Source organism: Tachysurus vachellii, chromosome 2, assembly GCF_030014155.1.
Source record: "Tachysurus vachellii isolate PV-2020 chromosome 2, HZAU_Pvac_v1, whole genome shotgun sequence".
NCBI lineage: Eukaryota > Metazoa > Chordata > Actinopteri > Siluriformes > Bagridae > Tachysurus > Tachysurus vachellii.
Window position 1 is genome coordinate 12,472,386 of NC_083461.1, and position 18,689 is coordinate 12,491,074.

General features: G+C 39.9%; 1 protein-coding gene across 5 annotated transcripts in view; it reads right to left on the reverse strand.

Annotated features, from left to right (window-relative positions):
* rbfox3a (RNA binding fox-1 homolog 3a) overlaps positions 1–18,689 on the reverse strand; it is a 328,730-nt gene that overhangs the window by 34,044 nt on the left and 275,997 nt on the right. For all 5 annotated transcript variants that reach the window (XM_060897403.1, XM_060897420.1, XM_060897410.1 and 2 more), the window contains 2 exons: positions 10,987–11,235; positions 851–994 (listed from right to left, as the gene is read on the reverse strand). In XM_060897403.1, coding sequence (XP_060753386.1) covers positions 851–994; positions 10,987–11,235 — 393 coding nt within the window. The remainder of the gene's footprint in view (positions 1–850; positions 995–10,986; positions 11,236–18,689) is intronic.

Sequence of the window (18,689 nt, forward strand, 5' to 3'; positions counted from 1 at the left end):
TATGATTGTTAAAATTACTGTAAAATTATATTCCACTTACCTATAGTCTATAGTCATTGTTTTTCAATATCAACACAAGGACACACTATCACTGATGTGAAGAATAAGATTTGAAGAGAACTCAGCTGAAGGTCTGAGGGGAATATTAGGGTGACTGACCTGAATATTTTTTAGATGGGATAACTGAAGCTTATCCTTGACTAAATGTTGAAGTTGTTCTGCCTTTACTGGCAATGTTTCCTTGACAGCGAAATTATTAGAATGAACAATGCTATTATATATTTCTGTTTATAGATGACTGACAGCTCTGTCTCAACCGTATAATGTGAGGAACTATCCTAGCTGCAGGCATTTGTTTTATGAGCGTAGTAAATCGTTGGTGTTTTCTCAGATGACAAAATGCGCATTATATTCAAAAGTGATCTGTGTTTAATATACCGTATGTACTGTAAGTGGCTCAGTGAGTGCTTTTAGTGTGGGGCGGCTTAAACAGGGTGAATGAACATTGCGTGCTCAAGTACTGCAGGAGAGCGAATGCCATGTAAGGTCTAATTCGGGTTTTGTCATTCCTCAAACCCTAGTGGTGGGTTCAAGCCTTCCCTTTCAACAGAGGAGGAAATGTCTGGCTCTAGTTGTGTGATTGTATGATTTGTCTCACACATAGGTTTTAAGTCTGTAACATAAGGTTCAAGGTGTTAAATATCAATAGGAAAAAATATATCTATACTACGGTGTACTGAACCACAGAGATGCTGCTGTTTTCCAGCTGTTTCAAAAATGTTTATAAAAGGCATGATCTCTGCAGTTCATGAAACATATCAAAAGTGTACAGCTGAACTTAGATACTCACCCCGAACATTTGCCGGAGGTCCGGGTCACGGAAGCGGAATGGAATGTTGGAGACATGTAACCGCTTGGGCTGCTGTTTCTCCGAAGAGTCTGAGGGCTGGAGCTGGAGCTGCTGGGAGCCCTCTGTCTGCACCACATCATCTGCCTGATGGAGAGAAACACAAGCATATTAATAATTGGATAAGAAAAGTATTCAGACAACTAGCCTTTAGGTTCTCTTATTCCAGGCAGAACACAGGTGGTATGAGAAGAAGGTAAGAAGGTACACGAGGAGAGAGAGAGAGAGAGAGAGAGAGAGAGAGAGAGAGAGATCAGTGAGCACTAGTGGCACATTACAAATTCCCTCTGCCTGGCCAACATTTGTATGTGGCACTGAAGATTAAGGAAGCTGTCAGGAAATGTGGATACAGATTTAAAAGAAAATACCTCTGACATGTTGAGACCAGAGGATTCATTTACTGAGCGGTAGCCTATGAAGACCTGAGGGGACAAGAAAGTGAAGGGGGTTGCTGGTGGGAGTCATCAGGCTCAAAGTTGGTATGCTCATCTGTCCATCATAGAGAAAAAATAGCCACCATTGTGCTCTAGGATGGACGGCTGAATGCGACACACATTCATCTCGTTTCTCACCTGCCCAGCTCCAGCCCCCCGGAACCCCTCTCTCTAGGTAGATATTGAGCAAATGTCACAGTATGTATCACAGCATGTATGCATGTGTAAATGTGTCATCTGGGGCTTTTGTTGTCTGATGTGACATTATTCCACAGGATTCTGTTTGTGCTGCACTTTCACACAGTAATTTGGTACATGGTAATGTATGGCCCGAAGACCCTGAGCGAGCCTCAGGCAACAGCGGCTACAAAAATGCTTAAACTTTGAAGAGCGCCGTTTTGATTTCAAATTAAACAAAGGTAAAACATTATCTTAGCCAACACATTTGAGACACAGTCATAACTGTCACGGAGCAAATTGATGAGCAAGCTACAGTAAGCGCAATTTAGCATCTGACAGATGAAAGCAGCATATGAAGGCACTGATCTTCTGAATGGTCATTAATTTCAGACTTATCTTGTTTTGGGCCTGTTGTGTGCAGACATGCTCAGTGGAGGAAAAAGCATGTTGAGCAGAGAAGACAAGCAGCATCCCTTCATGTGCATAATGAATTAGAATAACATGAGGAGAGCAGATGAAAAGATGATGTCAGCTAAACGTCTAAAGGATTAGCAAGATCAATGAGAGAGAAGTGCTGAAGGCAGCTACATTGGGCTTGGCTATGGTCAGAAAGATGCATAGTTCTACACAAAGAGAGAGAGAAAGTGAAATGGGTAGGGTTGGGGGTGAGAGGGAAGGGGTAATGTTATAATAAAACATTCACAAGAAAATATATAGAGGGGAAGAAAAAAAATCCAGGGGGAAATCCAAAAGTATAAAATATTTATATAAAGTAATAGATTAGCATAGAACTATATATGAAGACAGAGAGCAGGAACAAACAGAACCTCTGTGCATGTGTGGCATCTACTCTTATGTTATTTACAAAACTGCAGGGTCAGTTGAAGTATGCTGAGATGCCACAGGGACACAGCACATGCACCTGACATCTAAAGCAGTGATCAGACTGCAGACTCTGTACTACATGAACTAAGGGCCACAGCGGGGTGTCAGACCCTATGCGCTGCACACAGAGAGGCCTCATACTGTGATTTTGACAAGCAATGCATGGACGAACTTATCTTTGATATAGAGGAAAAAAAATCTGTGGCACTGGGTAATACCTTGTTCATGTTCTTATAATGAACTAATTTCAGACATTTAGATAAATTTATATATATATATATATATATATATATATATATATATATATATATATATATATATATATATTGCATCTACATTTACAGCATTTGGCAGACGTTAATCTTATTTAAGTGCTTTGTAGTATATGTAAAAACATATCCTCATGCTAGTGAGACAGATTTGTCAGATTCTGTAGAAGCTATCTGGCAGAAACTAGAGTTTACGTGCTGACACATACAGTAAGTAAAAGAATACATGATTTTTAAACGGATTATTTTGTTTCATTCTTTTTATTTAAAAGTTAAATGCACGAATGTATTCATTAAATGCTTTTTGATAAGGAGCTTCAGTCTGCATTTCAGAACACACACACACACATACACACACACACACACACACACGCACACACACACACACACACACACAAGCACTGGACTTCCAGAACAAAGGCAGTCAAGCATGCCTGCTATGTGAGTCACAGGATACATAATAAAGATGTAATGTAATATTTGTCACTCCTTTCATTTTTTCTCTATGATTCAGATTGGACACAAAAAATAAGCAAAGAAGGGGAAAATGCAATTAAGACAGCTAAGAACATAATGCTAACTGAAATGTAAAAGACTTTGAGCTACAAGGCATTTCTTCCTTTCATTTATTACCCAGATAAAAGATGAAAAATGACAATACAGTACAATAACAGCTGAAATTAAATTTTAAAGTTTAACTTGCAAAAAGAAATTATTATTATTAGAGCTGACACACTGTGTCTTTATTGTGAGATCTGCTCCTCTCATTTAATAATGTAATTATTATCATTTTTCAAAATGATTCTCTGTATACAAATCAAACATTTTCCCAACTAAAGATATCATTAATGTATCATGTACCATTAAACTACAAATGGTAAGCAGCACAATTACAAATGCCTACAAAGCTTCTTAGAATATTTACAACCCTTAATGGTTCTTTGGTTATCTCTCTGTTGGAACGCTTCAGAAAAGACTTCATCTAGAACCTTTATTAGGAACCTAAAAAGTCTTAATTATCCAATAAACCTTAAAACATTGCGAATTTTAAAGAAACACCCCCTCCCTATGAGGTACAATATGAGTTTGACGCTGTCTCAGCCTGCATTAATGCCAAAAGGTGGATTACATTACTACAACAATCACTCATAGAGACTGCAGCTTTACCATCGATTTAAGCATTAGCCATAACAAGGATCTCAGATGCAGCACAAAAGGAATTTACTCTACTTTGGGGTAGGGGGGTTGGGGGGTTGTAAATGCACTCTGCTTTGAGAGGAGAAGGAAACACTTTCTGAAATCTCCTTCCAGTTCATTCACCTCCATTCACAGACCTGCACAGAGGTCTCCATGGTCAGAAAGCTGCTACCCTCTCTGACCTTCTTGGTGCTTTCTCTTTCCCTGTCTCTGTGGAATAAACCTGGGCTGGACTCCAACTCGAGATTCCAGCATGGCTGATTGAGGTTCTGCAGGTTAAACACATCACACACTCAGTGGAGAATCACACAGCCTTGCCGAGACAGTGACTGCTGCTCCACTGCACTCACAGCAACCCAAGCTCACCTCGAAATATATGACACTCTGAAGCGGTGTGAAATTCATGGTAATGACTGAACTGTCAACAGCATGCAGTGTTAAAATGTTAAAATTAGTTAAGGTTAGTTATTAGGTAAAATTGTTAGAAATAAACATTCATAGCTTGTGCACAGAAACAACGTAGATAGCAAGCGTTCACAAGTTCATGTGATACTTTTCCTTCAGTCTGAAAATGTCAGCTTCTTTCAGCAAACAAATGCAATTCCATTTATATTCAACACTAATGGCTCACATTTAGTGGAAAGATTTTGGATCAGTGAAAGGATTAATACATTTTCTGCTCAATGGAAAAAGATTTGCTCCCAGAAATTTGGTTAGAATGGGATTTTATGTTTATGACATTGTTTACAATAGATTTGCAGAAAGTGAGTTTTCTGTGATTTTGTATATGGGTTCTGAGAAACCATAAAAACATTTGCAAAAAATTGTACTCACAAATTGTGGGTTTTGCTTATTTCACCCATTTAGATGAAGCAATACTGCATAGTTCAGTTGCGTATTTGCACATCAGTTGCATGTTTGCACAGTTATTTGTGGGGTGTGATCAAATTTGTTTCATTTTTTACACACATAAACCTAAATTATAATCATAATGTACTGTATTAGGAGAAGTTATTACATTTTGTGTTATTTACAACTCTAAACCAGCTGGCAAAGATGGGTCTGAGTCACCTAAAGTTGTTCAAATGATAATATATAATTACACCTGCAGTTATGTGGATAATCCCTGTTTGGATACAATTCCAATATGCAATAAGGTTTCACTGACCTGTTCACAAACATCTAACAGTATAATTCCTGGGGAGTAGCTAAGGCTTGAATTTGGTCGCTTTCAGTCAGTTATTTTTTTTTATATAATTGCACCATTATATAAACCCACGTCTTTATGTACTGTAGTGTGGCTAATGAATCATTCAAAGTGACTGTCAATGAATCTGACCAGTTCATGTGCCCAGTCTTTGCTGGCTATCTATATGATGTTCCATTGTTTACAACCAGTGTGGTGTTATCCATCACTGATACTGTGCATCGATATTGGACCTGTTAAAATAAAGCACATGGAACAACTCTAAACAACCAGCCTGTACCCTTGGCCCCTTAAGCACAGGGTCTGTGGTGGATCTCCAAACTCCAGCTCCAAAGTGGAGGCATAAGCATGGCTAGCTAGATCGATGGGCCAAAAGGAGGTGCAATTAGCCCTTAGTGCCCCTGCTCCCTGGGCTGCACCTTCACTTGGGCCCTCTTTCACCATTCATCATGGACGTGCCATCGGTCATTCACATGCTCTATCTGCAGCTGCTCCGGTAGGACTCATGCTATCCATCATGTCTAACAGGTGAGTGGTGCACCATTGCAGGCTCTCCCATTACAGAGCAGCTGAGCGTGGCCTTGCAGAGCCTCCAATGGCTTTCTCAGCCCAGTGGACCTCTGCAAGATGGGGCCTTTGATTTGTGTACGTTATGGAAACATGCACCAAATGAGGTGTGAGGAAGTGTGTGAGTCCAAATGTGAACACAATCATTCTATGATATCTCCACTTCTTGTATGGATTATGTAATACGCAAAATTGCATTGTTGTCATTTCTTCACTAATACTTGGCTACGCCTGAATCCTGTCAGGCAAGAATGCCACCAGTGTCTTGAAACAGTTCCTGTCAATTTTGAGCCACTCTCACTGACTGGATGTGCAATTCAGCCAGAGTTTGTTGGTGACTATTTTGGAGTTTCACCTGCTGTTCTAAATAATCCATAAATAAAGAAGTTTTCTATGGGATTGAGCTCTGGTAATTTTTTTAGGACAAAGTTTCTCAGTGTTCCATCATTCTTGTCAAACAAGTCATACAAAGATTTGGCTCTATACACCCTATAGTAACCATTCGGAAATATACTGAGAATGGGAGTGGACAAAGTTGTTTGGACATGAAGCTTACATTGAAGTAAGACTTTGGCAAACAACTGATCAGAGTTTAATGCTTTAAGTTATATTCATAAAGATGCATAACCGGATAACACTGTGCAATAAGATGCAGATTGTGTGTGCAAGTTTACTTTTTGCGTGTCTTTCTTTCTGAAAAGGAATTGGCAATTCAATTCAATTCATTTAGTTCATTCAAATTCATATTTTTACAATTGACATTTTCTCAAAATTATTATAAAGAATAATATAAAGATGAATAGAATACAAAAATGCAAGATTAAAATTAGATCTATTTAAATGTGTTAGTCTGAGGCGACTCAGGTAGCAGTGGCAAGGAAAATCTCCCTTGAATGGTAAAGGAAGAAACCTTGAGAGGAACCAGACTCAAAGTGGAACCTCATACTCATATGGGTGACACCGGCGGGTGTGATTATAAATATACAGTCTGATAAATGTTGTATTGATGCAAAAGTCCACATGGAGTTGGCATCTCCTCTTTAGTATCGCAGAGTTTAACTGGAGCTGGTAGATCTCTAGATGCCTCCGGATTCTCACGGAGTCGGCCTCATCTCAGAGGAGGTTCAAAATCTTCATTGCATGGAAGAAAATTCCATTTACCTTGCATGTAATTTTGAACAACAGAACACATGAGCACAGGCAACAGGTTCAGTCAGGCCAATGTAAACTTCTATTGTTCTTTCAGAACAATTCCTTATGCCTCATGAGGCATAAATGGAGTCAAACTCTCCTCTGGAGGAGGTGACATTAAGTCAGGAGTGGGAGCAGAAAGGTAAGCACTCATGAATCCACACATCTATGATCTAATTAGCTCTTTGCCACTGCTAAGCAGGCATCTATGGGGGGTTCATCTGTGCGATTTGCTTTTAATTTGTGTTAATTGAATGTTAATTATATTGCAGCTAGAGTGTGCTGCATCTGTCTCATTCAGAGGCTGGGTTTCTGAGGGTGTCTCTCCCTTTAGGCCCACCGTCATGGTGGGAAGTAATTAAAAATGCTCCTTTTTGTCATGAAGGCATCTTTAGCTGCTTGGTCCTCCCACTAAAAGAGACAAGAATGATCAAAGAGTTTGGTGTCTTGCACACCTTTGCACTTTTTACGCTAATGTTTGGTAGGGAATTTCTCGGTAGGGAACAAAAGGTAGATTCTACTCCAGAAATTCTGTTCCAGTGAATCCTACTAAAAAATATGCTAACTTTATGGTCGGCTAAAAAAAAAAAAATAAAATAAATAAAGCTCCCCAAATCAGCATTAAGTAGGTGCATTACCTCACTAAAGGTTTATGATTCCCCATTACCCCGATTGAAACCTGGAACGTATTCTAACAAAATTTTATACACATGCTGCTGCCAGGGATTATAAGTGTGCTAAATGATTTATTGGGTGACAGGAATTGTCTGCTTTATTAGTCTACCTTCTTCTGTCCAACACATTATCTGCATGCTTTAAAACGTGCCGTACATAAGAGCACTGACAAGGCTATTATTGACTGGCTGGTTTATAGGACCTTAGCTATTGACACCAACTCAAACATACTCTAAACCTGAGTAAACGCAGCCATATTAATGCAGTCACATACAGGGTGGATCCCAATAAACTTCTATCACACACACATACACACAGCGTGAGAGAGAACACAAATGATGGTAATTTGTCAATGTTCTTGATTCTTTAGTTCTTACGCTGTCTTTAATACTCGTACTGTTACAGTTTTGCTGGGAACCCAAATGTCTTTCCAAGAAGAAAAATAGTTGACAGTTTTAATGGAGGTTAAGGTTAGGTTTAGGCATATCATTAATATAATGCAATCAAATGAATTATTATTTGAAATATTAATTCATTTGATTTTAATATTTCATAAAACATAATAAAATATATGATTTTAAAACACACATCCCCTTGTAATAATATGTCATTGTCATAATATTTCAAATAATATTATGACAATGACATATTATTACAAGGGGATGTGTGTTTTTCCACAGATCTGTGCTAAAGAACCATTACTCTTTGTTCGCTTCTACGTTAGATATCAGCTCAGCTCCATTCAATTACATGAAAATTATCATGCACCCCACCCTTCTTTGAACAAAAAGAAGCCCCTCTCTTTATCTTTTTCCTATTCTCCCTGTTATAAATGTGTGTGTTTGTGTGTGTGTTTGTGGGTGTGTGTGGTGGGTGCAGGGCCTTAGTCCCTCTTGTTAAGTGATTTCTCTAACGTACACATTCAGTGTTATCTGCAAATCACTTTCAAAGTGCTCCGCTCAGCACTTCCACCCTTTCCAATGCCACTACAACCACATAATTGAAACTATCTGATTGGAAAGCTGCCAAGCAGGTAGATTACATCTGATTAGGGTGAAACTGGTGCTTCACTTAACGGGATTAGACTGAGATGCTCTATTTTTTTGTGTTCCCCCTCCTTCCTTACAACTTTTCATGTGACAATCTCCGGAGAAGAGGCAGTCAAAACTCCTTTGTCACTTTTGTTTGTGTATGTGTGCTCTTCTAGATTGCTGTAATAGATATTTAAATTGTTTAGCTAACATTGAAATTGAAATTCTTTAAATTTGAATGACTTATTTAAATCTTTTAGTTTTGGTAGGATGCTCCACCAAAAGAAGTTTAGGTTAATTAGAGGCAGTTGATAAAGACTTTTTTTTTTTTTTTTTTTTTTTGCATTCAGACTAAAGCACTGTTGGATCAGGATCCATGTTTAAGTTGACCTGCCACTGAAGTGTTCAGAACAGATACACATTTAAGGCTCAGCTTTAAAAATCTTCCTCTGGTCTTCTCTCCAGTGTGTCCTCTCCAATATGATCTGATCTGAAGAATATCTGCATATATTTCCAGACCATAGCTTCAGAATATATATATCCAAAACACAGACTTAAAGAGATGTAAAATGTCTTTTAATCCTTAGCACTAATGTAAAAATAATATGCTTTCGGTATTCTGAGCATCATATCTTTTTCTTTTCCACCCACTCCTATCTCTAAGGCTTTCATGTTAGGTCATCTGAACATTTTCTGGGACCTCAGAAATCTACAAAGTCAAACCTTATAGAGAATAAAGAGAAACTCCCCAAAACAGGCCTTTATTAAATCTAATAACCTGCAGGGAATTGCAACTCAGCAGGCCTAATTCAGATTGTTTTCTGACAGAATAATAGAATAATATTTGTTACAGTGTTTGTGCTGATTTGGCTATTGTGGATAGGTCTTTCTCTCTCTCTCTCTCTCTCTCTCTCTCTCTCTCTCTCTCTCTCTCTCTCTCTCTCTCTCTCTCTCTGTGTGTGTGTGTGTGTGTGTGAGTGTGTGTGTGAACCACAGGTCTATGGAAAGTAAAATATGAAGAGCAGAAAAATATTTACAGGCAATAATAAGGGTATGACAGCATACAACACTCCCAAAGGAATCAGACCTCAGAGCGACAATATAGATATGCATGCATACACATATACACACACACACCTACACATACGCTGCACTGAAAGTCTTTTATTCCATCATAAGCCTGCAATATATATTGAAGACTGTTATAGTAAGTGGTCCACTGAAATTTTCATAGAGTGGTAAACGGTTCCAAGGGGTTTGATGGTTGGAGCGGTGGACTTCACAGTCATGACACAATAGATCAAACAGACAGTTAGGACTCTGTTGTCTGCTCCTTGGAGACCATAAAAGAAGTCCTCATATTCTCTTAGGTCTTCATCTCACACATTTTCTCCTTTCATTTTTGCCCTTTAAATGTGGTTTAATGCACACAGACACTACAGAAATCATTCACAATGCTCTGTAATCATCCCATAATCACTCAGACCACTGAGAGCAGAACAGCACTTCTTTCATTTCATTTTAGCAACAGAAAGAAAATAAGGCTCATGTCTCTGGTGATAAAGACTCTATATACACCAGTTCCCTTTTTACACCTTATATAGAGATTGTGTCTTGTAGTCTAATGTCCCCAGTGACATTAAATTGAATTGAACTCTAAACACAAGATGGTTTCTGAGTGGTGCAATAGAAAATTGTACGCTCTATCAGTGGGAGATCACGGGTTCAAATCCAGACAATGTGACAGCCATTGGTGGCTGGGAGCCATTGGAGTAAAATTGCCTATGATCTATGTTTAGGAGAGATGGCAGACTCTCTCTCCCCTGTTAGTCATAGCGATCATGATTCATATATGCGGAAGAGGGCAGTTAGCAATTTTCTCTAAGTGTGGCCTGAGACATGGGCAGCAGAAAAAGTCGTGTTTCACTGGCTTCTTGTGTCTTGGAGGAAGCATGTGTTAGCCTTCGCACACCCTGGTTGTTAATTGTTGTATGATGAAAGAACGATGAATGGTGCATAGCAGTTAGAAGATTAGGGAAAAAAGTTAAGAAATAAAAACTCTAAACACTAGACAACATGGTTCCTTATTTATATTTTATACACAATTTATCATGTAAAAACAGTGGCATATGATTTGTACTTGAGATGAACATATTTCCACTTGTATGACAAGTTGGACTGATGCCCAACATGAATTCTGATCTCTGTTCTCTTTAGAGGTTACACGTATCAGATGTGTATCAGCTTTCAGTAACCAATATCAAGTGTGGGCAACTGTAATTTAATGCTGTACTCAGTGGGACTTTTGCCAATGACAAGAAGTCTGTCAAACATGAGGAAGCAGATTTGGGGTTAATTTTACCTGCAGTGTGAACATACCAACAACCTAAATGGCCAACAACCTGTAACTCTTCAGTGTATGGTGAATACTGAATGTACTCACTGGTACGTTGCTGGGTGCTGTGAGGGAGGACGTGTTGTTCTCAGTACCGGTTGGATCACTGTGTGTCTGTGTAGTTGTATAGATGGTGAGGGCAGCTGCATGCTCAGGCACCGGGTTTGGCCCTGTGTACTCCTGCCCGGGGTGGGCATACTCGCCAGGTAGCCCATTCTGAGGTGGGGGAGGGGGGTATTGCGCCGGGGCATACGGCTGTGCCATGGCCTCTGGAGGGGCTGGTGCCTCCTGGTTACCCTATAAAAGGAGAGTGAGAGAGGGAGAGGGAGAGTGTGAGAGAGAGAGAGAGAGAGAGTAAGAGAGAGAGAGACAGAGAGAGAGAGAGAGAGAGAGAGAGAGAGAGAGAGAAAGAAAGAAAGAAAGAAAGAAAGAAAGAAAGAAAGAAAGAAAGAAAGAAAAAGAGAGAAAGATTTTAAAATTTTAGTCTCAGACCTACATGTCACCACCTATTCAGTGTAACTAAAAGCAACAGCTTGGCAGTAACATCAAAAAGTATCATAGATAATAAGAGATGACAGAAGCAATCATGACTCTGTCTGTCTCAACTCTAATATCACATGATAAGACGAAATATGGGTGCTAATTTCATGATCGTTCTGATAGTATACCCTGCAGAACCTGTCACAACTGTAACTGACAGATTAAGCCATGGATATGCACACTGAATCTCTTCTGGCAATAAAGACGCAAACCTGGTCTTGATTAAAGGAACAGAAAGCAGACAGTGATGTAAATCCTCAGTGTAAATTGTACTGTGAGAGAGTTCAGGGTGCCACAAACATCATGTAGTCCATCTACACTCCTGTCATCCATGAATAAAACAGTGTGCCTTACGGCACATTGTAAGCAATATGTGATGCAATTTAGCATTTTTTTTTTTTTTTATGTCCACATCATAGCAACTCTCAGAGGACATTACAGCATTGTCATTACTGGTCAACAAACTTTATTTTCTACCACACTGCTCAATGAATAAGGATGGGTGGAGTGATTAGAAAATGCTCTCCTGGCAAGTATCAGGTAACAGATCAATTAACTCATTTGTTTTTGATTACAAGCTTTAAATTTCACGTTTGCGACACTAGCCATGCTTTTTCACTTCACAGGCCCGAACCGCCTCATGACATTCTCATTCCCTCTCTATCACTTTCTACATGCTGGAATTCAATGAGTATCTACCCCTTTATTTAGCTTGCATGTGATATCTCTTTCCTCACACTGTCTGTCATTCTCTCTGTGAATCAGCATGGAAATGAGAGCACTGCCTCTTTCTTTTCCTTCATTTTTCTCCACTGGAATGGATGTAAATGAGGCATTTTTTCTCTCTCTCTCTCTTTCGCTCTCATTTGTTTTGAGTAACAGAGGTACACAATGTTTTCTCATCCATCTATGAAAATTAGGATACACAAGCGTTTCATTTCTCTCTCTTTGTCTGGCAGCTATTTTGGAAAATGTGCCTTTTTTATTTGGCCATGCCCTTGACTGTAGGAGTGAGCGTGTGTGTTGACTGATGAGGGTTAATTTCTACAGTAGAGTGCAGGTCTGTGCGTGCCTCTGTTTATGTGTTTGTTTGTCTGTGTTGACAGATGAGGGCAACTCTGTGGAGCGGAGTGCTGTTGTCAGCACAGGTGCGGTCGGGTCATCAGTACGCTCGTTGTGTGTGAGTGTGTGCACACCTTGCAGGCGTATAAAGAGCAGCTTGCCTAGAGCACCTCATATCAAGGTATTAATTTAATACAAATAGGTAGAGACAGGAGCTTGACCTCTGCTAAGCTGATGGCAAAGACAGGCAATAACACAGCATATAATCTGGAATTGCTATATCGGTGTTAATAAACCAGGGGTGCTCCTAATTAATTAACCTCACTGAATGAGCTTGAGATGCCAAGCTTTCTGAATCAACAGTAGTCACAAACTATTCCCTGCTGGAGTACAATAATTAAGAGGTACGGTGGGCAGATGGTAAAACTATAGATCCCAAAATAGCTGCATGCTTCTTCATTACATCACGGGTGAGATACAGCTGAAATCCAGTACAATGCCTGCAAGATACCTCATTCTCATTAAGAGATAATGGGTCATGAAAAAAAAATTAAGTCATGAAAAGGAAGCACTGAAGATTTTTTTTTTTGCCATCTTTTATCTAGGACCTGCTGCACGTTGAATACTAGTGGATATCAAGCTCTTTTTTCTGCCCTTTTGCTTGATTATTATGAACTTTTTTTTTCACTGACTAAGCAGCATTAGGCGGCAGCAGTGTGCTGCAGAAATGGCCTGCAGAAGGCTACAGTTTAATAGGAGTGGAGAGAATTGCATTAATGTAAATGTAGTGGAAACAATGAGAGGCCTGGCCATTGACATGTTGGCAAACAAATGAGACTGTCCTCTCAATTAGGGCCAATGCTCCATTATCCAAATGAAAAACGCACTCGTCCATGACTTACACACGATGGCCAGGCTTGGAGAGTGACTGAAAGAGAGTGAAAGGCAAAATAAAGACAGATGCAGAGAGAGTAAAAGAAAGAATAATATCCCCTTAAGGGGGTCGGTAAACATACCAGGGACACTTCCCTCTTGTCGTTCTCATTTTCTTTCTTTCATTATTGCAGTAATCAGTGATGCACTTCATGCCAAGTAACACTTGTTGTGAAATTTGTCTGATTATGCAAACTCCAGTATTACAGATTACTTTCTTTTTGTAGTCCAAATATTTAGACTAGATGTGCTTTTTTATTCTTGGTTTGCTTTTGAATTTTTTTTAGATATATTTTAAAACATATATATTGTTACCAATATTTGGGTTGGGGTACATTTTAAACCATAATCCCTATAAATTATAACATACATTAATTCAAATATACCAGAACACAGCTAGTGTGTGGATGATTTGGTGGAAATCAGTTCAAAATCTCATATTGAATTAAGATTTGGTGACGGTAAAGAGCATTGCGTATGATTTATATCATTTTCATACTCATTATGCTGTTGACTGAGCTCTCATGAGCTGTCAGTGGCGATAGGGTCATCCTAGTAGAGACTACTCCCATCAAGATAGACATGTTTAGGAGATAAAGGTAATCAGTCAGTAGAACTTTGGGTTGAATCCAACCACTTTTTTTGTGTTTGGTTAAACATTACTGAGGTGATGTGCGGATAAATTGTTTTAATCTTACAGATAAAACACTGTTATCGATAGGAAGATATCAAAAGAGATGATACTTTTTCCGACCGTTATGCTGTATTATAAATTTTACCACCAAGATCTTCGCTAAAGCTTGCAATAAAAAAGAAGAACGAAAGGGAGAAAGAGAAAAATAATGTACAGCTCATTAGAAACACCACATTTGGGACTTTCTGGAAGCTATATGGTTTAAATTTCTCAATAATACTGATATAATATGAAAGTGTAGACATTATTTGATCCAAAAACAATAAAACCCTGAAGCGAGCTACACTGAGTTTTTGACCTAAAATATGCAATTGCAAAATCAGACTCAAAACAATAAAAAGTTTCATATTCTGTGAAGCTCTGTACATGTGTCCCAATATTGTGTCCCAGTAGGGGACCAGTCTGGGGTGGTGTACCAGAGTTTTTGACAAGACATTTTGACATGTGCAGATGTTCTATTGATTTAGTTTTTGAGCATGTCTTCGCCTATGTGGCCATTCATCTGTACATCTGTTATTCTCTATTCATCTCCTTTCTACTGTCCCTTCTTTCCATCTCTTTAATTTTTTGTCTCGCGCCTCCAAAGCCACGTTTCGCTCTCTCCGTGGTGAAGTCAGAAAAAGAAAAAAGAGGCTGAAGCCTGAGGAAGGTATTGTAATTCACTGAAACATTGAGCGTTATTGATGCACTTCCCTGCCTCAAAGCACCAGCAGAGGAAAGGGCTGTCCAGGCGGTCTGAAAAACAGCACATAAAGCAGGCAGAGAGGGCATGAGTGCGGTCCTGCCCGGGCTCTGAGGAGGGGGCAGGGGTTCACAAAACCATAAAGTCTGCAGAAAATGTCTGCTGCTCAACATTACATTATTATTGCTCAGCATGTGGACTCTATCCCATGAAATATTCAGAGAGGTAAATGGAGGCACAAGCAACATTTTCCAAAGCCAAACTAAGTGCAAGAGAGCGGCTTCCTTTGCATCAGGTGGGTGGTGAACTGCCCAATACCCTGCAACATACCATCACCCCACACTTTTTTCCACCAGATTTCTTTTTATTTATTATTAAATTTTACTTTGTTCCTGCACCTGCAAAACGTGTAATGTACTCAGTCTTTCCTAACAGCTGTGCTGTGAGCAGTAGGTTCTATTTCTGCCATGCTGACCTATGATTTTCCATTTACTCTCATTCCATTTGTTTTTGAAAAGGTTAAAAGAGAGTGACCTGGGAAAGCTAATGCCTGATTACTTCCCATTAGACCAGAATGTGGTCACTGAGAGCCTGTGTGATGCCTTAAACCTATATAACTCCAGTACACAGAGTATAGATGGCGAATTCGAACGCAATGGACCTGTCCATCATATCGGTGGACAGAAAGTGGCCACTTTATGATGGGGGTGTGTAGAGATGAAAAGGAGAGGGATAGAAGGGCTGCTGTGACTCACTTGAAGTAATCTTGCCTCAAGTATCTGTATATGCAAGAAAAGCTAGCGTGGTCTACAGAACCAGGGTGTTGTTCCCTACTGTAGTTCAGCACAGCAGACAGTATCCATGTTATACACACTCAAAAGACTGCCGATGCTCAATTTCTACCTTTGTAGCCAATCCAAAGAGCTTTCCCTTTCTCTGAACTTACTAGTGTGCAGACAATACAGAGTTTAAAAGTTATATAGAACTTTCTCTATGATTTGTAGTCCATAACATTTGTTCTTTGAAGTGACAGAGCAAACACATAGATCAACAAACAATTTAAAAAAAATATTACACTTTGATGTGATTTGAAATGGTAGCTAAAATAAATTCGCACACTACACCATATCTCAACCTTCACCTAATAAAGCGAGACTGAGAGGCTATCAGCCCCAGAGCTCCCTCGGCTAAATAAAACACATCATGGAGCTGGTGAAAGGAGAAAAAAAAAACCTCCTGCCTAGAGGTTTTATTTCTGATAAACTTAAATCAGCAACTGATATTTAATATAGCTTTCCACAGCTTCGGTTTTAATTCACTTAGTGCCCTTTCCATATAGTTCTGCAGGTTTGACGTTTGACAGTTTATAAATGTGTGTGTGTGCGAGAGAGAGAGAGAGAGAGAGAGAGAGAGAGAGAGAGAGAAAAAGGGGAGCGAAAGAAAGGATCTCCATCATGGTGACTGAAGTGATGCCACAGTAAAAACATCCCCAGATCCTTGTCGACAAATTGTGCTGGTAAATGATTTCTCCGATGAGCTAAATCATATTATCTGTCCCTCCCCTCTCTCTCCACCATCTCTCGACTGAACCAGTGCCAAGCAGCCAAGTGGTCGCACAGTAAATGAGTTTATTTCCCCGAAGAAAGAGATGGAGGGAGTGGGTTGGAACAGACAACTATGCTACTCATCTTTACATTTAACTCCTTTTATACAAGGTAGCTTGGAGCATCAAAAGCCATTTTTTATGCAGCACACCTGGGGATTAAAAATCTGTTGTGCTTATTTCTAAAGCTAAAAGCTGTTTTAGGTTGTCGTGCCTCTGAATGATCAGGAGAAAAAAAAAAAAAAGCAGTGCAGAGTGAATGTCCTTTAGCTGGAACACCAGAGGAAAGCTAAGCAAACTCCTGAGCAGGGAGGAGAGAGTATGCACAGTGTGGTGCGTTAAGTTTGAGATGCTTCCAGAGTGAGTTTGACAGGCGTGTAAGTGACTGTCAGGGTGCCAGCAGTGATAGAAAGCCTGCTCCATGCACTACGACATTAACTTGACCATATCAGTGGCTTAACATTCACCTCTGACTCATCTACAGTCAGCTTCACATGCACATGCTATTAAGCTGGCAATGTTGTATTTGACAGCTATTGGTAAGGAAAACAAATTACATCCAGTGAGTATATAAAAAAAAAAAATAAAATATTACAATTAATTAATTTGAATTTTACTAGGGGCAGGGGACCGTAACCTGGGCTGTTTACAACATCACAGCAAGCTCTTGTGTCTTTTAATGACTCATAAGATCTTACCAGTCCTTACTGCTTGAGGGGGTATGGGGTTTGGGGAGAGGGTTGTGAAAGCCAGGTTTCTCTGTGTGTATGTGTGTCAGGAGAGTGAGGTGTAGTTGGGGCCAGGTGTTATCGATCCTTTCTCAGCAGAGCGCTTCCATAGCCGTGGGCCTTGTGCCACGCCTTTGGACTGATTACTGACGAGCACTCTGCTGGCGCAAATTGGATTGAAAAACCCCTCCCAACCACACTTAGGGAATAATTTCCAAGCCTCCCATCTCCTCCTCCTCCTCCTCCTTCTTCTCCTCCTCCAGCAGCCAAGCTAAAGACCCTCACCATGCCCGCAGGCACACTGGGTGTGTGTATGTACCGAGTGTGTGTGTGAGTATCTGTGACGAGACCTACACCCGAAAGGCCGGGCTCTCCCTTGAAAATAGAGATGTAGTGCAATCTTATATGTGTCACTGCTACATTTCAGTGGCTGTCTTGGGCTCACAATGTCATTCCATGCCTTGAAAGTAATATATTTTTGTGCAGATTTTCCTCCACCTCCTGGTGTGCGTGTGTGTAATCTTGTGTAAGAGTGAGAATCTCAGTGGTGCTTCGGTGTCAGTTATTTACAACACTATGACAGAGTGGTTGTATCATGGGTAAAATTTAGCAACATGGCAGTGCCCCAGCCACAATAGGTTCAAATGGCAGACACAGTGGCAGTGCTGTTACTCTATTGTTTGTCCTCCTGACAGCACTCTCTGGTGACATGAGTGCGTGCAGCGTGTCTGAGTGATTTCCCTCGTAGATAGAAAACAGAGCCACAGCACCATGCCACCTATCGAAGCAAATAGGAGAGGAGACAAAGGTACGAGGAAGTTGGGAGGTGGGGTGTATGTGATCTGTGAGCATCACTCCCTTCATCACTCCCTTCATGCAGCCGTATTATTATGCTCTGTTTCAGTTGGCTGATGAAGAGGGGGACATGTAACACAAGCCTGTGGAGGTCTATAAATTGTTTTTTCTCTCACAAAACCCACTCCCTTTCTTTCTTTCTTTCTTTCTTTCTTTCTTTCTTTCTTTCTTTCTTTTCTTTTCTTTCTTTCTTTCTTTCTTTCTTTCTTTTCTTTTCTTTCTTTCTTTCTTTCTTTCTTTCTTTCTTTCTTTCTTTCTTTCTTTTTTTCTTTCTTTCTTTCTTTCTCTCAGGATCTACTTTTAGCATGGTTCTCAATAGTGGGATGGGGCTGTTTCTTCAAAATGAAAACGACTCTTAACACTTAACACTTCCTCTTCCATCTCCTCACAGCCCCGTGTTCCCTTGTTCTGTCCATGCATGTACATTTGTGAGAGCCTGACAGCGCACTCAGAGAACTCAAGCAAATGTTTCCACATCTCCCAAACCTCTTTGTGTGTGTGTCTGTGTGTGTGTGTCCTCTAAAGCAGTAAACAACCATAACAGACTGGGTTTCTTCTTTCAGAGAGAGTTCAGAGTATCACATAAATAAGACATGCTATGTTCTTTGAAGTCCAGTAGGAGCAAAGGAACTTATAATTAAAAGAAGCTCAAGG